Source organism: Sinohyriopsis cumingii, chromosome 11, assembly GCF_028554795.1.
Source record: "Sinohyriopsis cumingii isolate HCF-2022 chromosome 11, ASM2855479v2, whole genome shotgun sequence".
Taxonomy (NCBI): Eukaryota; Metazoa; Mollusca; class Bivalvia; order Unionida; family Unionidae; genus Sinohyriopsis; species Sinohyriopsis cumingii.
In genome coordinates this window covers 26,696,745-26,722,216 of record NC_142971.1, presented here as the reverse complement: position 1 = coordinate 26,722,216, position 25,472 = coordinate 26,696,745, and the positions used below count along the sequence as shown (strand labels likewise).

At 36.1% G+C, this 25,472-nt stretch overlaps 1 protein-coding gene across 1 annotated transcript in view; it reads left to right on the top strand.

The window, feature by feature from the left end:
- The window catches only part of LOC149787811 (uncharacterized), a 47,339-nt gene extending 42,515 nt beyond the window's left edge, over positions 1-4,824 (top strand). Inside the window, exon 3 of the mRNA XM_089974018.1 lies at positions 3,700-4,824. Within this exon, the coding sequence (XP_089830144.1) occupies positions 3,700-3,767 (68 nt within the window). The 3' untranslated portion in view covers positions 3,768-4,824. The remainder of the gene's footprint in view (positions 1-3,699) is intronic.
- The last annotated feature ends 20,648 nt before the right edge of the window (positions 4,825-25,472 follow it).

The following is a 25,472-nucleotide window of genomic DNA, read 5'->3' as shown; positions in this document are numbered from 1 at the left end:
TGAGAAATCTGAACCACAGTTTGGGTCTGATCCAGTATTAGTCTCTGTCAGTCCACCTTGACTGACAAGGAGGAGAATTATTTTTTTGTACTGTTCCCTTGATAATCGTAGATTTTTAAGATTGGAAATCTTTGAAAATCGTAGATTTTTACGATTTCACATATAAATTCAGATTCAGCGTTTCCCACGAAGGTCAACCAAGTTCCCAGACTGGTCAGTTAATCTGAAATTTATTCTTGATAACAGTGGATTATGACATCGCAAATAGACGGGATTGACTGATTCTTGCAAAATAAGAGACCCAGGTGCGACTTGTGGGGTAAAATTATACAAGATGTATCCTTGCTGTGCCTGTGTGGATATTTCTGTGTTTATCTGATAGCTTCCATCAATTACATCACATACAAAATTGATCGTGATCACCGAGGATATATTTACAATTTCCGGAGATACATGGCGGCCTGTCCCTGATGGGTCATCGTTGTGTCGGAGAATGTCATCCTGGTGGTAGTATTATCTTTCTCCTTTCGGGGTGTATTTTAGGGAAAAACTCATCAAGATATCGTTGAGTGATTTTTGCAACTCGGTTGGGTTATACCCGGGAAATTTAAATGTCGGAAGATCACCTTTTGTTATCTTGTATTTGTTAAGAAATTGTTGCTTAAGTTTGTCTTCTGAGTTAATTACCGTTTGCACACACACATGATTTATGTACTCGAGATCAGCCATGATTTGATTTGATGTCTCAGTGTGTTCAATGATACCTATACGGGATTGTCTTACATCAATGAGGTATTCTGTGAACCTTTGACGTAAACTCGCTAGTCAAGCTTTGTACTTTACTTTAGTATTTTCACTGAAACTTATGAGTCTCCCCTCAGCAAATTCTACACGTTGTGGGTGATTGATCCAAATCAGCTCATCGCTGGAAGAACTAAAAGTAATATTTAGACTTTTAGCCATTATAAAATTCGTCACATATGGTCCAAGCCAACCATCATAGGTTCCAATAAATTTGTTTTGTTCCGAGTGTGATTGCTTTTCCGTGGAAAAATCATCCCGGGTTGGTTCAGGTATCGGTGGTGCCTCCGGTGCAACATCAGGCCATCCTAACACTGATCTGATCGATGATTGATAGGTATCCACGGCGTAATCGGGAGAGATTATCTTGATTGCAGATGATAGTGTTGGTTCATGAACTGTTATTTTTATCTTGGATTCCTGGTCTGTGATATTTTTTATTCTACGTGCAAATTCCTCATTGATCTGTTCGATTTGATAACTACCGGTTGGTATTCCAACGACGGTCCAGTCGGGGGTTCCATCCTGTTTATTTTTATTTGCAAACACCAACGAATGATTTGGTTGTAATCTACCGACTGATTGCGATCTGATATTTGGCTAACTGTGGTATACTCGCAAATGTGCAAGAGCGATTTTTTTTACTGAAATCGCATGTGGAAAATTAATACTGAATTCAGGGGTTGTTGAACTTGTCGATATCATTGTTGTTTTTATCGGTGTTTTGTTCGCGGCTATTTGCTAAAATAGTTCGGTCATTATTTAAATTTTCATTTTTCAAATGGCGGTTTTCAGAATCAATTACTTCATTGTATATCTTAACCATGTTGGTAAATTCGGAATCTGATATTGTTGTATCGTCGAGGCTGGATGATATCAGCAGTACATTATATCGTGGTCAGCGCGACACATATTCATTAAGATTAACGTATGATCTAGGCTCGCCATAGATTGGCAGCTTGCGATGGCTATCTTCTCGTTTTGAAGCATGATTGGATTCTAATTAGAACCCGCCTAATTAGAACCCGCTAGGATAACGATCTAACAGATGTTAACTAAGGTCAAGTATAGGAAATGACAAAGTTGAGACAAGCCAGAGACAGATTTTAGAAAATTTTCGGTCATTTGAAATATGTCATAAAATTATATCTTCCAAAATAGTTATTAAAAAATGTGGACTTGAGATAATTATTCTGACTTCGATTGTAAATGTTAAAACTTTTGCGGTTAGAGAAAGTTAATTCTGATTGGCTAAGCCAAACGAGGGGGCGTATTTCGCAGACGAAATTCAGTTCATGGTTTTAGGTAGTTTCCTTGAGAAGTTTGGCAGTTTGTCTGTGGAAGGGAAAGCTGGCTTTAAGATCAGTAAAAAGTAATTTTTCCATTAAATTGGCTAAGCGACGAGTTAAAAAAAATTGTGTGACAGGGAAAGAGATATTTGGAGCGAGTCTCGGAAAAGCATAAGGTGTTGTCTGAATCACATACAATATGATCATTAATGTAAGTTTGTAATAATTTGTTAAATTTATTCGTTTTAAAATGTATGCCTCAGTTTCCCTTGAGTTCAGACTTTAATCGTGCATTCCTTGTCTCGAATGATATGCGATTTTTGTATTGTAAGAATGTCATAAAATATTTCAATGATTTAAATGTGTTGTGATATAGTTGTATGTATGTATTGAAGTTATTTCTTGCATTACTCGGATACGAAATGTTTATAATTAATTTATCTGACTTAAAGGATATTTAGCATGTATGACAAAATTGATTTTACTATAGCTATGCCAACGAATCGCTAGTTAGCAAGTAACAAGTTAAGACAAGACTCAGTTGTGTAACTTATTTGTGCATTCTATTAACCGAGAGAATCGGCGTGTATCGACCGTCATTGTTCAGCTTGTAATTTACAGCCCACAGTGGGACGCAATAGTTATCATGTCATGGTTCCAGTTAGGAATGCGAGTAGCTGCTAGAGAGACATTACATTTATGTTAATAGGATTGTTTATCAGTATCAGGTTGGGATTTGAATATAGCCTTAGTCTGTTGAGTTACGATAGGACGATATCTGACATGACAGGAGTGGGAATATTGAAAAACCTCACAAATACGTGAGCTGAGTCTTGTTTAGGGTCGTGGGGTTTATCAACGGACACGAACAGTACAGAGTAAACCTTAAACAATACAGAGTGAATACTTAATATACAAACGAGACAAATACGATTCACAACCCTGTACGCAGGCATTTCCGAATTTTAGCACAATAAATGACAACGATATCTTACCATACTTTACTTTATCGATTGTTCGAATTATAGCTATTGCATGCTTTCACTTGCATTTAAGGCAAGCGCTCTTCATATGTAAGAGTGGATTGACCGAGGTATTGTCCGTCCAAAGTAGAGACGAGGAATGAGAGAAGCTTTGGTTAATTTGGCGGGGAATCGATATTAGCGCCTCGTCATGCACCTAATGCACTATGATCGATCGCTCACTCAATCACTCACTGCTAACAAACACGCACTTTGGTCAGTGTCCATGTACTTGACATATCAGAAGACTGCTAACGTAAATATTGAAAGAGATTATAAGTGCACTAACTATAGTTCGCTAAATTACAAGTTGGCAAACGTTTGCATCCACCAACAACAACATGACACATGACACCGGACCTGAGTCACAATTGTACAAGAATTACAATGTAATACTATTCTGAGTATACCTTTTTTAACGAACGTAGTGGTGCTAAATTGACTGATCTAGGTCAGCAACAGTGAGATTCGAACCGACCGGATTTTCATCGGAAGATCACTACCACTACATTTATTTACAAGTCCATAGTAATATTAATATATGACATGGGTCACATATATTTAGGTTGCATTTTATTTATTTGAAGGAAAATATAGCTCTGTACCTGAGAGAGAGAGAGAGAGAGAGAGAGAGAGAGAAATACAGCAACGCTGACCTGTCACAAACAGTGATTTGGTAAGGACCGGAAGCAACCAGGTTATACAGGCAAATAGGCAAGTTTTGTTCGATCATTCGTTCGATTTGATGATGAAATTTATTTTATCGGTATAACAGAACGTCTAATTGCATTTCGTATAGACTATGCATTTCTTTTTCTAAGAGAAAGAGTATCGTTCAAATGTTATGTTCATTTGGTTTATATAATTGATATTTGTTATTTATATTTAATTCGCATTGTTTGTTAGTTAGGTTTTTAATTTTTTAATTTTTTATTTCATTGTATGCCATTGATAATTTAACATTGTATGTTGGACTTGACCTTGTCTGAAATCAAGTTCATTTTCTACCGACCTGAATCTTTTATTGTGGTTTTATAGTAATAATGTCAATCCAAGTCTAGAAGATTGGAAATTCCCCATGAAAGCCGGGTCCTCTTTTTTTGCATTTTGTATTATAATTTAAGTAATAGATTTCTAATTATAACGAAGGTTTTGTTTGTAAATATTATGAACTTTCCAGAAGGAAACTTACTTTAAGTACTATTTTATTTTAGAAAATGATAATTGTGACCTGAAGTCAGGCAGAAGACTATTTAATCTTGTGTTTCTAGAAATTAAATATTCATGCTGTAAGATCTTATCAGAATCAGTTGTACTAATGTTATGTCCAGCAATTCATTTGGGCTGGAATTTTTGTAATCAAATTATTTAATCCAAGTGATTCTTCTCTGGAAATACAAAGTGCTCAAAAATAACATTCTTGGAAATAGAGACTTGAGTTTATAGTGAAATTTCAAATGAGGACAGATTCTTTGATTGTATTGTTGTAATCTAACAAAAGACTATTTGCACATCACCACTACACGGGCCACCACAAGTAAATCAACACCTCCAGCGTTGCAGTCACTTTGGATTTCCACTAAAATTATTAAGAACATTAATAAGTATTACTTGTGCCTGTAATTCTTTGATGAATTTTCGACTTATTTCGCAATACCATAAGTTCATTTTTTAACATTTTCACTTTGTATTCTAGGGAAATAAATTATTTGTTGAATTTTACAAACCTTGTTCCTTATTACTTTTTTCTATTACTTATTTTAAGACTATATGGTCACAGTATATTAAATTGTTATATTTTACATACTTGGGCTCGTGTTGTTCTATTATATATCTTTGCTCAGATCTCAGTTATTCCATCCATTAATTTCATATTTTATTTCATTGTTTGTTCGATCCGGGCAATAACATCGTGCTCGATCATCTCCTGGATAACGAAAACAAAAGCACCATAACATGTGGTGGATCATATCACCACACACCATAACAGAGATGAATGACCCAAGGCATTTGTCATACAAATTTTGGTAATAATTACTTTCCTGCAACACAAATATTGTATCTGGATACATTCGATTACGAACTGTTGCGAATTTGTAATTGTTCTCAACGACGTAATACAAGCATGTTTATGTACTTTGCTATTTACCCAGCTATTGAACTAAGCGAAAAGGGATCGTTTGTTTACAACGACAGTATCGTTGCTTTCGTTGATTCTTGGCGCCATTTATCCCAACTTTGTGGACCAATGTCATTGGAATCGCTTTACGTGTACGTCTGTCTTATTTATAACATTGTAGATCTTGTGTAAATCACACACATACTTGAAAATAAATGTAATTTGTTTGTAGAGGTGCATGTCAGTTTTTAAACTGATGCCTCGAGGAGTGGAACTTAGGGATAGTGAAGAGAATCTCATAAGAATGGGATACATTATTGAGTGACGTTATTTGTTGTCAGTTAATTCATTCCTAACTTTTTAACGCTATTTTCCAATCATTTTATAGGATATTTGTTTTACAGTTTGCAGGCAACACATCAAAAGACCTGAACGGCGGCAAAAACATCTAACATGACTCAAATGGACAATGTGGCATTACTGAGTTTGTTCTGTACTTGCAAAGAAAGTGAATAGATTTTAAAGTTTTTCTTCAATTATTCCCCGCCATTTGACCAAACAATAGGTGTTTCCATCCGTCCTGAGGTCTGATTTGCTTTCTCTATATGTCAGATCAGATTTACACCGAACTTATACACATGTATATTTTCCCTCCAGAATCTGACATGTATCCCATTCAAGGTCCCAGCTCAAAACTCATGGCTCAATGACGGTGCTAGGGTATATGTTTTGTGTTCATACTGCAGCTCGACACAGAGTAATTAAACACTGTACACGTATATTTACTATCAATGAAGTATTCATACTACATTGGCAGGAAGCATTCAATCAATTGTCACTATTATTTGAAACCTTGTTAAACAATGTGACAGAATTTGTTACAGTGGTTAATCATGGCTATATGGCATGAGGCACGGCAGCGGATAAACGCTGGTCCAATGAGAATATTGCGGTTGAAATTGTAATGTTATATGTCCAGAATTCTAATTTCACATGTTGCTTGTTCTTAAAGTTCCATTTTCTAGGTCGAGAGTTTAGATTCTATCAGTTAAATAAAACAGTAGTGGTTGAATGTTCTATTTACTGTGCTGATGTTTAGATTGTGTCGTTTAAATTACATAGCGTAGTTGAAATTTAGATGTCGTATGTCGAGAATTCCTAATTCACGTGTTGAATCAGACTGTAATCAAAGTTCCATTTCATAAGTCTAGTCATCAGATATTTAATTACACAGCGTTGGTTCAAACTTCGATGTCCAATGTCGATTTGTTATATTGCATCTTTAGAATTATGCAGAGGTTGTGTAAATTTGAATTATTAGATGCTCATTTTTTCCCCCGTTAACTTTACATTGTCAGAATCGTTCAGTATTTTACAATATTGCACACCTTCATATTGCACTCACGCGCAGGACACGTGTGCCCAATAGTGTATTAGAAACTACTTTGTAAACAAATCTTGTACTCTCGTGTAGCAGACGTTTTACGTTTTGGTTCATTAAAATTGTTTCTGAATGAACTAAAGCAGATGTTTCGTGGACTGCCACATACCAGCTGCTCTGCTTTTTGATACAGTGTTTCGGATTTTGGCGATATACACCAGATGTCATAAAATTGCTTTGTACATACAAATAACATGCAAGTTGTAAAGCCATACACTGTCTCTTTTAGCTGCTAATAAGAATGGCAAACAATATACTTACCGTTTTACATTCTGAATTTCCTCAACATGTACTTTCTTAGTTCTGCAAATCCGAATTACATGAGCCGTGCCATGAGTTCTCAAGCTTGACTACACATTTCGAAATTGTACTGTAATTTCGACTATATTCCAAGTGCAATTACATCCTCCTTACGGCACTCAAAATGAAATAGACATTAAATTCAATAGCGTCTTTTTGATAATTGCAATTGAAACACTTCATATTTTTCCTATATTATGATTTCAAATAGTCAATGACAGAACAAACACACTTGCAGATGTAAACACGCTTCTTCCGCGCTGCTTCAATTTGATGTATTTCATGTACAATTTGCACAGATGAATCCAGTCCATAATCACGAAATTTCGTAGAATCGACATAAATACCAAAATCTATCAATTCCAGATCAAATGGAAAACTTGTTGCAATGCGCAGTCATACACAATATGACTCCAAATTTCAATTTTGAGTAGACAAAAGCGCCATTTTCTTTCGAAACTTATGTCTAGCGCGCAACAAGTTCAAATTTATCTGGGCGGAGTTATGTGCGCAATAATAATGTTGTTGTGTAATGATAAATCTGCGCTTGTGTATTTAATTTGGAATACTGCATACATTCAGTTATTTTGTTACTTGTAGTGTATTTTGTTTATCTAAATAAGCCTTAGGTAGAATAAGAAATTGTGCATATAATAAAAAGGTTACTGCATTTGTATGAGAAAATATGAACTCGTTTTGTCTGACAGATATACTGCACTCACTAGGTCGTAAAATTACTATGAATTATTCTCGCAGAGGTCTCTCCCGTGAACGGAATGCGTTGTTTTTAAACAAGGTGTTGCCTTGTCATTGTGCGTGAATGCTGGAAGTATGGATGTTACTAGTTTTTGAGAAACAGCAGTCATGAACTGCATGACTTCATTCTAAATATTCATAATGACGTACAAATTCTTGTATTTACACTGAGAAGATGACAAAGCGGGTACCTTTAACCCTAATTTGGGTGAGATTCTAATGAATCTAACAGCCTATACGAATGGATTGGATTCAGCTGCTAACTTGTTACATGCAGTCCAGGAAAATTGCCTAAAATTTTGGATCAGTGTCAAAACAATTGCAATAAAGATTTTGTTTACAATGCATTTCTATAAGGTAACTAAAAGATTATACTAAAAGTACTGGAAAAATATTTGGTCGAAATATTGAAAACTAACATAATGTCATGTACCTTTTGTACTTATATACATATATGTCATTAGTTGAAATATCTACAAGTAGTCACTGATGCATTGATTTCGAGCTACTTTTAATATTAAAACTTAACTGGATGCAAGTTATGTACTTTAATGACATGCTTAAAACAAAATTAAGAAAAATGAGGAGGAGGCGAAAACAATTGGAACATATTCGATGGATAGTTGGGATTTAGAAGTTTAGAAGACCCCAAGATCATGTTTGAGTTTCAGGGATACTTATTTTCACGGATGCCCTACTTGTTACCCTCAACGTGACATGAATTATCCATTCTTAGAGCCTACCATGAAAGACTTAGGAGGAAACATGTCAACGACGACTAAAGTTAGAACATCAAGGATACAGAGTCACTGTAATCTGGGAAAACAAGTACGACCGTCGTTTGAAACACATCGAGGTGAAAAACATTCGTCAACACGAAGGCTTGATTAAATGCCAAGTCTGAACCCCCACTGACTTGTCCCATCCCTTATTATCTTACCATTGCCATGGAAAATTGATGTTTCTTTTGTGTTATACCTATGCCTAATCTTGTAACTAATATCAACCTTGTCATCACAGTCATTAAGAACGCACATTGTCGGGAGCGTGGATCAGCGAGGAATTGTTTCAAGCCATGGAACTGGGATACCAGGTATTAGAAGTGTACGAAATGTAGCAATTTTCCAAGTCAGACAAGTACCAAAAGGACCAATAGATACAGAAAGGAGTTTTCTCGGGCAACTTGGTTGCCTTTGTGAAACTCCAACATGATGATCGTGGTTATCCATCCTGGTGTCAAGACCAAGTAAAATTCAAAGAGGAGCGTTAATCCAAAGAAGGTATCACTTTACACTTTGCGGAAAAAAACGAAAGAATACACTCGTTTGCCAAAGTTATGCTAAACTGCTTGTGTGGAAAAATGGCACAACAACTTTGTTTATCCAAGACTGAGTACGTGACCAAGTCCTAGGGTAACCCACTCACCAAATCATCAGCCGTGCCTTCGAAAAAAAAAATTGTGTATAATAAGTGAGAGCAACGTCCCAACCACTTCACTTTACCTTACGGGCACGTCGATATCGCCCGGTATAAAAAGGGTTCCAAGACGACAGTCACCAAGAAGCATGATGACATTGACAAAGCAGGAATCGAGTGAGGATCTCCACTAGGGGCTTCAAGTTAAAAGTATACAAATTACCTGTCTTATTGCCTAACTTTTACAAATGAGCTAGTCGATTGGAAATGTTTAGAAAATAGTACCAGGATGTGGAAGAATTTCTTACTGCGAATAGTTTAGCTAAAACAGGATTTTTCTAGTGGGCTTGTGTCTGGACTGGGATACGTTTTAAAAAAAAATATTTTATTACGTACTATTTTAATGTAACATTGTTGGAATTGACCTTGTCAAAAACGTAGTTTATTTCTGCTTGACCTGATTTGCAGCCGCTATAACGTACCCTCCCACAAGATCAAAGTCAAAGAGAGATTGGGAATATTAAAGAGTTTACTGGGTTTATCCTAGTAAGAGCTGTCACCAATTAGTCCGTTGCAAATCCCTCAACGTCGAATGATGCTCATCATGAAGATGATGATACATCAATCAGTCAAAAGAAAAAGATGTTAGTGTAACGCTGATGATATTTATGCCCTTGCTGATAGGACCCTTGCTCAAGGAACTGGTTCGAGGGCTTGAAGGAATTGTTGGAAATGTTTTCGCCATCACTCTGAAGTATGGAAGAAGAAGAAGAGGATAAAAGGACCCCTTCGTTAGCACAAGTGAAAATTAAAGAAGGGAAACCAGAAGCAAACAACGAAACAAGAAAAATTTGATCCCATTTCAACCACCACCACCATTGTATGGAAGAGGACATCACCTGCAAAGCTTTCGATCTGCCATCCGGACAGCCCTTTTAAGGCTATTACTAACCAAATACCTCATTTATCATGGGATTCCAGTTCCGACTGATGATTACGCCACAGTTTGAGCCCTTTTCCTCCCTTTCTGTTCGGACAACCAAAGACGAATGTGTTGGCGGATTCCCACTCATCCATTAATCAAGTGCCCCGAAGAGCACGGAACCAATCAATGAGGGCTTAATTGCCCCGAATATACGACTGAATTAAGAAGCATACATGGTATACCTTAACGCATACAGGAGCGTTGATCGTATTCCTTCCCGTACGATTAATTAAATATCCCAACTCTGTACGAATTAACTTTTCGCTCATGCACAAGAGTACGAAAGCGACGCTAATTTAAGATAAGTAAGTAAGGGGCCACCCATTTTGTACGTACGCAAAAATCTGGCAAAGGTTGACCCCTACCCTTCCCTGTACACGTGCGTACTCCCCCCTCCCCACCTGCGTACGTAAGTTTGACGTACCCCCAATTCTACAGAACGGCCTATATTTAATCCTCGCAGAAACCATAAAGGATTAATAATATTAACGTGTTTAATAAAATAGATAGTCCACCGACGTTGAATGTCTGGCTCCATTTAAGAAATAAGCTGCGTAACTTGAAACATTTTTTTCTAATGTCCGATAAAATTCAAAATCCTACTGAACCTAGTCGAGCAGGTTACGTACTAGACAAAATGTTATCGAGGTTTCACCCTCCCCGTTTCCTCTGCGTACGTACATTATCAGTAGAGCCCCCAAATACGCAAACGTACGTACTACATGACGGCCTCTAAGCATTCTGGCTCCCTCGCCAACACGTAGAAGAATGGAATCGGTGAATGATTTAAAAAGATGATTGATATTGGATGGCGGATTCGGAGTATGTGGTAGAAAAAATGTTGTTTAGGAAATATCCAGTCCCATAGGCTTTGTAACAGGGCAAGTGGCAGCTTTTAAAGCAGATAGGGTTTGTTGTTGTTGTTGGGTTTAACGCCATTTTTCAGCTATACATGGCGGCCAGTATTAATGGTGGAAGAACCCGGGAAAACTTCGGAAAGAACCACCGACCCACGAGAAGCTACTGGCAAGCTTTCTCACATACCCACATTGGCAAGCAGCCAGGGAGCTGGCCAAAGAGGTACTAGAAGAGGAAGTAAAGAATATGAGAGGATTGATGGCCTTTGAATGTTGCTAAGTTGGTAAATTGAAGGAAGTTGTTGATTGCATAGCGAAAGTAAATTATTTTGTTTAGAAGAGATAAAGGTCCGGGCAGATTGGTCTTATCCACCCCTAAAGAGTGTGAAATGGGGGTCAGCCAATTTAAACAAAGCTGAGAAGATGACCAAAAGAGTCATGGAAGAGGAAGTGGACAAGATCAAATGTACATGGGCAAAGGAGATAAATGAAAAAGAAAATAATAATAAGAAGGAAGACTTTGACAGGGTTAATGAAAATTGGATGAAAGTCCAAGAAACGTTTTGAAGGATGCGGCATCAAGACTGGATACCAGAGGATAAAAAGATGATGAATTTCTAAAAAAAGTGAAAATGTATTGGGTGAAATGGAGGAACTAGAAGAAGAACCCAACGGCCGTTTTCAGTGGCACTCATATGCTATGAAAAGATATACCCACTGCCAAAAAATGTGTTGTCATTATGCTATATAAGTGTGTGTTTGTTTATGTTCACCCCATGAACCCTTTTGACCCTATATAAATCCAAATAGTTTTGACCCTATAAACCCCATGATCTCACCGATGTTAATTTCTCTTATGATCCCCAAGTGCCATTCCCATTATAATTTGTCGTATGACACCACATCCAGTGCCATTCCAATGTTGATTTCTCGTATGAACCCGAAGTGCTAGTTTGACCCGACCCCCCCAATCGCCACATACCACTACTCACATTATTCTTTATAGCTTGATTTAGCAAGAAGATTAGTGTAGAGTAGGTAAATGATGTATCTCTTGGATCCACGTAAATCATTGGTAAAGAATGTAAAATGCTTTCCCTACACGATTTCTTTGATGACGTATTTGCATAAAACCAAACTGGGGCATGCACCCGCCTACTAATTAGCTAAATTGTATAGTGCAAATCAATGACAGAGTTAATCAATACTGCTGAAGATAATCAATTATCCAAACATTAAATCAATTATCCAAAGATTACATTTTTTTTTATTTTATTAGACAGGTTATATTAAAGAGATTTTTAAAAAAATATGATCGGACATTATTAAAAAGACTACTTTCTATGCAAAAATATATGCCTGAAATATGTGAATATTTCTAATATTTCCACCAGCTATATTCTCCTATACTTTCAGCATGTTAATTTGGGGACCTTACCAAAATGCACTGTGCAAACATTTTTTTTGTGCAACTTTAGGACCTCGAAGATTATTCCTGAATTAAGGGCGGCAGAAAGACAGTAGAGTCAAGCATGAGCGGATTAGATTGGTCGTCTGCAAAATCTAGAGTCGCGGACCCTACCACATTTGAAGACGAAATCAGGAGTCTCTTGGGTAAAGGATGCACGCACAGTGGTACATCTGATTGGAATAAGTGTCGCAGTTTTTATGTTCGAAGATTAGTATCTGGATATAATTTGAATATATTATCTCCTAGCAATTTACTGCTATGTAACTAGTAGAATGCTAGCTTGCCATAATCAATTTGAAGCCCTGATAAACATCATTCGCTACATACATCTCCTAAGAAATGTTTGGTAAAGAAAGAAGTATGAGTGGATGTTTTCTACAAGAAAGAGGTAAAATAGCTCTAGGGGGAACACTGTTTTTGAAGACTACTTGTAACTTGAGACTTGATTTTTATGCCCTTGACATACTTTATATAGTGTCTGACCTAGAGACCTTCTGTATTGAGCAGGTACTTCTGGTTGGCTAAAGAGATGGTCTCTCTGTAAACGTTTTAAAATATAAATTATTTTGAGAAACCACCACTTCGGTTGTCAAAATAGGGTCTTTCATGAAAGGTTGCCTCTTATTAAAGGTTTCAACAGTCTCATTTATTAATCCATTTATGGAGAATATGACCCGTTAAAATGTCAGGGTACATGGTCAGTGGCAAGGGCGCCCGCAAAACTATTTTCAGGGAGGGGCAGATATATAGTGGTCAGCTATTAAGTTTTACTGATGTTAACCATAACATGTTTAGAGGTGACATCGGGCGAGGTGTGTGTGTGTAAGCTTCGCTGGTTTTGTTTAATCAAAATAGTATTGATCATTCAATGGATTGGTGCATATTACATTGTATATTGGGTAGGATTTTCAAAATGTCATGTTTTCATCCAAATGGCCAGCTTTCCAATACTAAAACACACTGGAATGGCTGCAAAAGGAGAGATGTTAAGCAGAAATCTCTTTCTCACCTCTGTTAGAGATGTCTTTCCTCTCTAAAGTTGTGACTGTAGTACAATTACTTTTGTATCCTTGTAATTAATACTTGAGGTAATCTGCATGTAATGCTCTAGGTAAACATGCATATCAGTCATTTTTTTGATAACGTAAGAATGTTAGCCATTTTCGAGATTTTCTGCTAAGAATAACATATGGAAGAAATTGCTATTAAGGAAAAGAAAATATTTCGTTTTGCCATTGTGTCTCCAAAAGAAATGCCAGTATTATTTTAATTGTATAGTAATTAATATTATTGCACCTTAAGTTCGGGATCATCAGTTTTCCAGAGTTCCTTGCTCTAAATCTTGAACTTTCTCTACACCCTCCGCTTGTTTCCATTGTCATGACTAAATAAAAAATTACACATACAACTTTTCTTAAAGATATCGATCCACGGTTGTGTTAGCACTAACAATGGCTAGAGTCACTTAAGGTAATAACATCTGTAACATGGTAGTTAATACCTATTTTAAAACTATGTACCTGGCGATGAAAACATTCAAGATTTGTGGTAATTGGAGAGTTGCAATGCAAAGTCTCTGGTCACTTATGTCACATATTTCCGAGACCTAAAAAACGCCTATTTATCAAATTTCACCAATGGGCGGCACAATGACAGAAATCAATGGAAAAAATGAAAAATATTACTATTGCATGGAAGCTTTATTTTAAGGTTGAAATGAATAATAATATAAATTAAATTCACGTAAATAAAAAACATACCGTTTAATTTCACCATTTATTAAATTCAAAAGAAAACGTATCAAGAAAAGATGGGCAATTACAGTATTAAATGATGGTTGATAATGAGCGAACACTAAAGTTATATGAGAGCAAGATCCGGAATGGAAAATTCCATGGTGCAACTCATTTCAAGTTAAGCAGATATTCAAACATTTTAACGTTTTCAAGTTACTTGATGAAATGGTAAAACTGTTATTGCAGAAGTGTACAGTGCACATGACAAAATTAAGGCGTCGAAACTGTCAACGCAGATAAGATCATCACATTATGTTAGCACTTTTAGTACATTACCTTCCTGTGTGCGTTCAATTTGTTGTGCCCTATTCTAACCCCCCCCCAAAAAAAAAAAAATTGGGAGATACTATATTACTTACCCTTGCAATCCGAGGTGCAACACTATTAATATATGCTGGATATTTGATACCACATTTGATTTATGTTCTTATTATCATTTTTTAAAATCCAATTTATGTTAATTTTAATGAGGTAGTCACAAGACCCAACGATGATTGACAATTTCTTTCATGACAGACTGTAACTCTTGAGTACTAATAAATTATTAGTGTTTTTAGCAAATAAATAAAGTGGCATACATATTCCTCTTGTTTTCCATTTGAATACTCTAGAATTGATTCGCAACGTCGTGACCATGGGATGAACCTTGCATCAAATATTTTGACGATGCTGAATAAGCATACTCCGCTTATATCCTTCCACCACGAATCGCACCGGAATAATCGGGCGCAATTCATTGGAGGATCCACTTCTTAACATAGAGGTACAACATACTAGAACAATAATAGCAACGATGAACTTACAACAGATGAAAGAGATTCAATGCTGTCTACCCTACCTTATCTCTACCAAAGGTACACTCGTAACCTCAATCGTATTTTCTCCACATTAATGATCAGAATTCACTACAAACCACCGTCCCTCTCATTCTCAACGATATCAGAATGATTTACAAGGCAACCAACAAGGTCGCAGGGACGTCCTAAGAACGCATGCAACTGGAAAATGGTCATACAACTCCTGGGTTAAGTGGAAGAGTCAGATGGAGCTCCATCGTTTCGACCAGTTTATCCATGACGCCATCCCTATCTTGATGATATGCATTCAAGATGAACTTATCCCAGATCTCAGTAGGAGGAAGATTCCAATCTTTCGTGGCGGTTTGGAGAAGATTTATCGTGATGACATGGGAATCAAACAATAGTTTCCTGGGCACTCGGTATGACGTTCGCGCACGTAGTAAGCCTTTGGACATGGCTCTTTCAGCCACAATACAGTACTTACCAGTTGATCCTCATCCTAAGCGCATTTAAACCAGTCTGTGACGCTCTTGGTTTTGCGATGTAATACAACATCGGATCCTAACGCTGTCCATTGTGAAGACTGCTCATTCTGTGTGGATTTGCAAGAGACGTGATTTCACGCCCTGACTCGAACGGCTTTTAGACTTTTTGTGATTCATCTTTAACAGGCTACAAATAAAAACTAGTTCTTTTCTGGAGCAAGACATATATTTACGTTACTCTTCTTTTATTCTTAATCTCCTTGTCAACAAGAACAAGATTCGGTTGACTAGGTGTGAACTCTATGTTCAAATAAGAAGAATGTGTCCACCTGGAACGATATTTGAATTCATGCAGTGGTAAGTTCTATGCCATTTGAAGCAATCCATCTGCTAGAGTATTCATTCGGCGGACGAGTTTTGCTCATTAAGTCAATGACGTCTTAACCCTTGTTCGCTTTATTGGGGTCTGATAACAATAATTTAGTGGTCCAAATGGAGACCGAACCTTCATAATCTGACCAACTCTCTGAATCGGCAAAATTTCGAGGTTGCATCATGAAGACATTTTGGGCTCGCATCGGCGATACCCCTGCAAAGATTCCTCTGGTAATCACGATCGCTACGGATGCGAAAACACCAGCAGAGTCTTCGATAAACAAGCTTATTTCTGTTTTGTAAACGAGATTCTATTATTTGATCTCTATCTACAAAGCGAGTATCAATTCAGCAGTGTGCGAGCCATTAAGAATATTCAAGCGGCTGTAATGGGATCGATGAAGCCGCATAGGTTAGATATTAGCAGACAAGGAGGTTAGGACACCTGTTAAATGATTGTTGATTCCTAATCATTATTTTGAAAATCAATAATCTGCACAGTCTAAGTTCATTTTATAATTCCTTACGCGATGTTTGGAACACTTGCATTTTATCTTATACCGTCTTTGGAAAGTTAGCGTAAATATATTGGAACTTATTTTGTTTGCATGAGGAATACAATTTCCCATTTTAATGTTCATAAATCGTCATAAAATTGGCCGTTTTTCTGTGTCTTGTGTACTTTTGTTTTCGAGTGATTATCATATGTGTACAAAAGGCTCATTAAATCAGTCTAGCATGTTATTTTCCATTAGGTAACGGTTGGTTTAAGAAAATGCTTATCGTGACCTGAGGTCAAGCAGAGAACTATTTTTATGTTGTGACTGTGAGGATTTTACCAGTCGTGCTTTAACATCTAGCACTTTAAGTTGTATTATATTGTGACCAGTTTGGGCTGAATATTATTTTCTTCAAAATATTGAATTCAACTGATTATTTTCTATGGAAATACAAAAGTGCTCTGAATAAATTCTTGAATAAAGACATTCACTCGAATTTATACTGAATTCAAACCTGGAATAATATTTCTGTGCTTCAACAAGAGACGGTTGACAAATCAGCACTTCGCAGGCCATAACAGACACCTCATCGCCTTTAATTTTGGATCTCTTCGGGACCGTTACTGAATTTTATTCAGGACATTTTATTATTAGGACTTGTGTCTTTAATTCTTGGATTATTTTCGGATTTTATTTGCAGTACCGTAAGTTCTTTTTTCTCATTTTGTTCACTTTGTATTCTAGGGAAATAAATTATTTGTTAAATTGTGCAAAGCTTGTTGTCTTCACTTTTTCTGTTACTTAATTTAAAATATAGATTCTTAACAACACTTGGAATAACCCGTGAAATATTACATTCCCATCGTTAGAAAAACAATGTAATATGATCAGTTATATGCACATAGTGTCACGATTGTGCAAGGAAAAATGCAATGGTAACCCAAGGAACAAAAGAGCTAGAACTTAAGGATTTTGATCCTAAATATGCAGTGGTGAAATGTATTAAAGTTTGTGTATAAGGCAAAATAAATGTAGTTAATGGAATATAATCATTAATGTATGCGCAAAAACCCACCATAAGCAATTCTCCAAGACCTAAGAAGGTGGGACAAACTGTACTGAAATTGAAAGAAAGTAAAAACACTTCAACACTGGTGATTTAGGGTGTAGATGGACATAAGAATACACCAAAGTGAGCTCTATTCCGCGTGCCTGAAAATATAGTTAAACCTAAATATACATAAATCTATAACAAAAAAGACTGATCCACAGAACCATTCATCTTTTGTTCGTGTAGTCTGAATTTAATTCGTCATCGTAGCAACCACTCTTCAGGAAGGTTTTACTACAGAGGTTGACGTTTTTTTTAAAAAATTCTTTTAAATATTTTTCTCCAAAAATGCGACGTTCCCAAAGACAAATAGTAATGAATACTTTTAATCCCCGAAAATTAATTGAGTAAATCCTTTCTTAGCATTTGCAAAATATAATGTTCGGCCAGAAGGGTGCAACACATTTGCACAGATTAAATGCTACATTCGGGATCTTTTGAACATAGACAGCGACTAAAATAAAGACATTGTCTTACTATCGCCGACTGATCCATAATTTGAACGAAAGTTTGTTGCGGGGAAAGCTACCCAGATCGGAAGGTCAGAATTAGTGAGAAAATGTTGACCTTTTTATAATCAGTGACTTGAGAGGTGTCATTTCGTTGAGTGAATTTGGAACAGGGTGTTACATTTTTGCGGAGTTCGATACTATCTCTAACGAGGATACTTTTAACTCTCAGAATGCAAATTCAATTAATTATGCTTTAATAAATCAATGAAACATTCTGTATCTAAAATAACAATGAAAACAAACAAAAATGATCCTGCTGACTAAAGATTATTGCACAAAATAAGATTAAATTAGAACTGCAGTTATTGAGAATTTCACAAATATAAGATTGAAATGTAAACTATAATGCTTTTATACGCTTATCATTATTGTTCTCACGTAGGATATGACAAAATGGTAGCATTTTTAATTTATTTCGACTGTGGGTTGATAAAATACAGAAGAGAATAGAACACCAAGGTAGCAAATACAAGTTGTGTCTCTACACTATGCTACATCGGTATTCAGCTAGTACGTCAATTTATTTCATGAAACATTGTAGCAAACTCTGTCGTAACACATGTCTATGAACACTGCATGAAAATTGTTATCAAAAAAGGAAGTTATATTTTTTCAGTTGCAAGTTAAAGTACACTTTGCACTGTTTATTTAGGTATACCCCAGATATCGTCTGCAAATGTCTCATTTTTTAGATTCTTTTATTTCATGTTGATTTTAAATTGGAAATTAACTTGCTGAATATGTTTTTACATGTATCTGAAAATATTTCTGGAGATTATCTAACAGTAAGTTTCGCAGAAGGAATGAAATGTTTCTCGAATTTGCCTTATTCAGTTTCCATCTCAGACTTATACTTGATGTTTGAGTGTATCACTTTTTTAATGTAGTGGAGAGTGCTTACTTGCACAGAAGTCGTGACCCACTTCCCAAGAAAAGTCAAATAAAAGAGACGGATCGCTGAGGGTCAGACCTAGAAAGGAGAAGGATCGTGCGATGAGACGTGGGTGATTTTGATTAGATCAGCTTGTACTTTTATTACAATAAACATTCTGAGAATCAAAACTCAGAATATTAGTGTGTGTGTCTGTGTGTGTGTGTGTGTGTGTGTGATTTGGATTTTTAACGTAGCTTTAACAATTGTTCAGTCATATCGCTACGATGTCCGCAGTGTGACAGTTTATAGTGACGTCTAGCACTGGGGCATCATGCCATAGACATGTAGCATGATGTCCCACCCAGTCACATTATCCTGACACCAGGTCGATCAGTCCTAACGCTAATCAAGCGAGGCAGCTGTTAGTACCATTTTAGTAAGTCTTTGGTGTGACTCGACCGAGGATCGAACCCGCGACCTCCCGCATCCGGGGCGGACGCTCTAACCACTAGGCCACCTGAGCGATTAGAAAAGGTAAATACTGTAATTTTAAATCAAGTCTTCCATTTCTCATGGATATTTTTTGGAGCACCAAAATGTACGGTTGCCGTGAAAGTTTTCAATAAGATAATTGGAGTGCATACAGGTTTGACCCAAGGTAAGCTTTATGTTTACTGACACAGAAACAGTTATATCATGGAACGTAGCACCGAGATTAATTGAATCTGGGGGGGGGGGGTGTTATCCAAGATTGGATATTTTTAATCGGTATTCTTGACCACCGGCAAACATTACAATAATATATGCTATGATAAACTCTATTACCTCAAGTCCACACATACAGAGAATGGTAAACCCATTTATTGACCCACACATGGTAGCATACTTTTATGATCCAGACACAAATATATCCCTTGTGAAAAACGTGTTGAGTCAAGGCCCGATTGTTCGCTTGACAAACTTACCAGTGGTTTGGTTTTTCTGTCATTTTGTTTCAAATTGACTACTTTTTTATCCTTGATTTACTACGCTGAAAACGTTACCCTTTTCACTGGATAAGCATATTGGTGAAAAGTGTATTGCAGTGCTACTGCTCTTGCGAGAGTAGTGATGGGGCTGTTTAGCCTCAGTGGAAATTCCAGTCAAAAAGGTCGTGGGACCGTTTAGCGTCAAGAGGAATTTAACATGAGAAATATTGGGCTGTTTAGCGTCAATGGAAATCCCAGTCAAAAACGTCGTGGACACTTTTGGCGTCAAGACTTTTCAGATCACCCTTGGATTGTTTAGCGTCAAGAAAAATTGAACATGGGGAATATTTGGTCTGTATAGTGACAAGGGAAGGTTGGGTTCTTGCATAGGATCAATAGGTAGAGTGGGTAAACAAAGACACACAAACAAACATATATGGCAAAGAGAATAAAATTGGTCTTTGGGTTTCTTTTGTCTTCGTCTTTTAGTTTCTTCTTTTAATCCAGCATCTTCATAGATTTGTTATCACTGTTGTTTTCTTTCACATTTTTCCTCCTCCTCTTTCTCTTTCTTTCTTTCATTATCATCTTCCTTTTCTATTTTTTATTAATCAATTTTCTTATCATATTTATGTCCTCTTATCCTCCCTCTCCTCCGTTTCTTCTTTAATCAGCTCTCTTAGCATATCCTTAAAAAGGTCGTGGGCCACTATATCGTCAAGTGGTATTGAATGGTGGTCAGCCACTATATCGTCAAGGGGAATTTAACATGGAGAAATTGAAGTGGCCACTATAGCGTCAAGGGAACTTGAAAATAAGGAAATTGAATGAGCCACTTTGGCGTCAAGTGGAATTGAACATGTGAATACTGGGGTTGTATAGTCGTTATGTGTTAGTTTAAAATGTAAGAGAAGGACATAAAACCTCACAAATAGATTAACTCTTGCACTGCCAAAACTACTATGTGGAAAAACGCTTGTATCTTTTTATAATCACCACTTGTAGGAGATTCCTTGGAAAAACCAAGTATTTATTTTTACTACAACTTGTGGGAAATTCCTTTGGAAAAACCCAATATCTATTATAGCCTCAACTTGTGTAATGTTCCTGCTTAAAAACCCTAGTATCTATCTATAGCTACAGCCTGTGGAAAAACCAAGTCGATATTTATAGTCTCAAAATTTCCAGCTTCAATGACGTCACTGTACTGGACACTATGGCAATAATGGCAACAACGTTGCATGTTACTGACTTGAATACACGCTACTGTAGGTAGGTAGGTGAAACGAATATCATAGGGATAAAGGGAGTTTTATAGGGCAAACAAAGACCAATACATAGAGACACAAACAGACGTGCGCGCGCACACATGCACACAAACAAACACACGCCAAACGTACACGTGTACACAAACGTACTAGTGCGTACACACACACGCACGCGCGCACCACTCAGAGGGAAGAAGAAAAAATCAAACCCCAAAGATACTAGCCGCACAGAGGGAAGAAAAAACAAACCAAAATCTACTATCCACAAAGGGAAGAGGAAAGAACGCTGACTGAACTAAAACAAAACACTTCAATAACGCCAGCGTTAATAGCTGCTGCAGCTCCAGCTGTAGCAAAAGCAGCTGCACTTGGTGCTGTTGGAACTGATGATGGAATGTCACTAAAAAAATAGGAATAGGATTTAAAGAAAGGGGAAGAGGTGTAGAGTTCTTGGTCCTACGGAGGATAACATTCCAATATTTACCAATGAAGGAAAAATCAGAGACTCAATTATATCAATCGCAATTATTAGAAATGAAATTGCAAAAAGTGTTGCTAATCGTTTAGGATCTACCGGTGATATAATAACAGGTGAACTCAAAATGAATGGAAATAAAATAGTTGTTTTAATAGAACCAACATCTGATGAAGATATTGCAACAAAAAAAGTATGTAGACAATAACTATACTACAGTAGATACTAAATTAACCACGCTACGAGCTGACTTTGACGTTCACGTAACTATGTTTTGAAATCTTCGTAGAAACTTTCAAAGACTCAAATCGGAGATGATTTCTTTGGAAGTCCGTTGACTGCCGACATAAAACGCTCTGAAATTGATACATATCCCGGCGATATTAAAAAAGCTATGTCAGACATTGAAACGATTAATAAACGATTAGGTGTTATCAGAGATCCTAAATCATTTTCAGAGTTATTCACGATAACGCAGAGTAATATCGATGATAGAAAAAGACTGGATTATGTTATAAGTGGAATTCCTGATATCATTAAAAAATTAATCTAATTAAAATTCCCGCAAGCAGATTATCAACTGGTATACACGTTAACGTCTGACCAAGCATTATGGTCAGCACTCAATAAAACCATTAAAGATCACGTTGTGGTTACCGGTATATACAGGGTTTCAGTATTCGGTGTTGTAACATTTATACTATCTACCACAATTTCGCGGCGTTATCCATTGATTCAGTCAGGTGGATCTCCTGGATCTATGTTATTGGCTTTAGATCAAAACGAAGTGGAAACATTTACTGTGCAACCCGAAGAAGAAAACAAAACTCGGCTTGATTTATTTTTGGTGTCTTGAATTAGTAGCTAAATTTCCACCTAATTAAATTATAATGAATATTCCGATCAACGTTCAACGTTTTAGATACAATCAAACACGTGAATGGCAAACAAAATTTAAAAAACATCGTCGACGAGTATACAGAAAAAGGAAAAAATATTGCAGACGTTTAGTTGTTGTTGACATAATTGTTTATTCAGCGTCTTCTGTTATTCCTGGAGCTGGCTCATTATTATCAACAATGGCACCAGCAGTTGCAACAATTTGCGTTTCAGCAGCAACAAACATTGCCTGAATTCTTGATATTATTGGAAAAATAATTTACGTGCACAAGCAGAAACTTGCATGATTTTTTAATAAAAGTACATACAGCAACGTTAGTAGACTCCAAATTATCATCGGTATTATCAACAAGCCTTAGTGATGGAATAATATCAGATTTTGAGTTCACGAAGATGATTAAAGTAATAGAATCCACGCCTGATTTAGAAAATCGGGATTTAAATAATGTCAACTCCAAATGAATTGCTTAAACAAATTGTAACGTACACATCTCCAACAAAAACAACAATGATATCGGTAAGCCCAACTAATCCAGAATTTAATATGAACTTTCCAACTGCAATTCCGGCGAAAATAATAGAGCTAGCACAATTACGAGTATACCATAGTTGGCCAAATATCAGAACAAAATCATTCGGTGGATTACAGTCGAATAATTCGCTTGTATTTGCAAATGAAAATAAAGATGACGGAACTCCCGATTGGAAAGTTATCAGAATTTCAACAGGCAATTATGAAATTGAACAAATCAATGATGAATTCCAGCATAGAATAAAATCTATAGGCGGAAGAGAATCCAAAATAGCTATAACAGTTCATGAGCCAACTTTATATCATCTGCAATTGAAATATATTCTCCAGATTACGTTGTAGATACTTATCAATCATCAATTAGATCTGTTTTAGATTGGCCTAATATTCCACCATAGTATAAAAGACTGCCGGAACCACAAGATGATTTCTCTATTAACTGTACAAATGAACCATTATAACGAGATGGATATCCATGGCGTTATTATGCAGATGATCGTATTCAACTTTTTAATTGTAGAATATTTTCTAAAACACCGTTTTCGATAATTTATTTTGATAGAAACTCTTCCGATCCTATTGTTTGTGAAAAAAATTTCAGATCATTGGCTGAAGAAATTAAAACTGAACATATAACTAAATTCACGACATTAGTGTAATTATTTAAAAATTATATCCTGGAGTGTATGTATGTATGTATGTATGTATGTATGTATGTATGTATATATATATATATATATATATATCGTAGCAAGATGAGCGGTTATCATTCATGGGTTCCCTTAATTGGCCTTTGTGCATTTCTTTTTAAATGTTTATTGTGGGGGGGGGAAACTTTCAGAGAGATTGAGAGCTTACTGTCCACGGAAACTTAGTGCGTAATTATCTCACAGTATTTCCAAAACTGCTGTTCTGGCTTTGTGTAATGGCTCGCAAATTATCTAATAGGTTATTGAGTGTTTCTCCATCAATATGTTCGATCACAGGACCGTCTTTGAGTACCCCCGAAAACACTCGAATATAAATTTATGACGATATATTTTACTTCTCCCGGTACTGAATATGACATACCCAGTATTAATGATATCACAAACTAGTTTTTTAGTCGACAGTGTCTAATGATACCATCACGAGATGCTTCGGAATTCTTGATGATAAGATGCTTTACAAATTCGCTTTGTTCCATTTGTATATAATAATATCATTTGTTTAAATGACTATTTGTCTAAATGACTATTTTGAAAATCTTTCCAGATAGTCTTCAGAGTTTCTTCTAACTGTACTATTATTGTCGTTGTTAATTGTATTTTCATAATATCGTTTGAGCTCTCTGTACTTTTACCACGACATTGCACACACAACTGCGTGTTTTCTCTAACTCCAACACCACACTTCAAATATGGTTTAGGTCCTAAACTCCCATTCCGTAAATGATATCCGCAGAATTCGTTTACACAAGCTTTATCACAAGGTGCTATATAACCTATCAAAAGCCACCAGCATTTGTTCCTTGTTTGAATCATTATATATATATATATATATATATATATATATATATATATATATATATATATATATATATATATATATATATATATATATATATATATATATATATAGTTGTCTTAATTATGAAATGAACGAATTGAAAGATTAAAATTAAGCCTTCTGAAAATAAATTTAATCTTTACAGAATAAATAAATGCGAGCTCTGGTTGATCCGACAAATAAATGTTTGATTAATACTATTCATGATGCCAGGAAAGAATTTAACAGAGATGGTACATCTCATGTGGAGTCGACTTTAAACTCATCGATGCTACAATGAACGACCAACGAGCGGCAACGATTATTAATTATCTCGACGATCAAATATATTTTTTAAGAGTAAAGTTTATTGTATTGGCAGAAATAAACAATAATTGGATTATCGGTGACAAACGTGACCTGTACTTCATAATCAAAATATCGCCGTAATAAGTAAAAATTCCAAGCCAGGAATGTTGACTGGTATTGACAAACCGTGTTATGGAAGAGCGTATCCTGTAACCGCAGTTATTTATGGAACTTATCAGAAATGATAAACCCAGCTTTAATAATCTGAAACCGATGAAATTTTCAAAAATAAATTGTGTAGCCGAACGAGTTACGGAACATTTTACAAACGCGATCCTTGGAAACGGATTAACGCATAAAAGACGTAAAATAATAAATGAGTGGGGAGAAATAGTTAAAGATACTGCAGCATCTGTCAGAGACGTCGCTGAATGAGGAACGAAATTAAAATTGAGAACAATAGCCGGAGAGATTTTATACGAATCAATGTATAAATCGAAAGGAGGTTTGATTGAAATTATTGATCATAATGCGCATGCATGGACTAATGCAGTAACAATATTTCCATGAAATCGAACTGTTA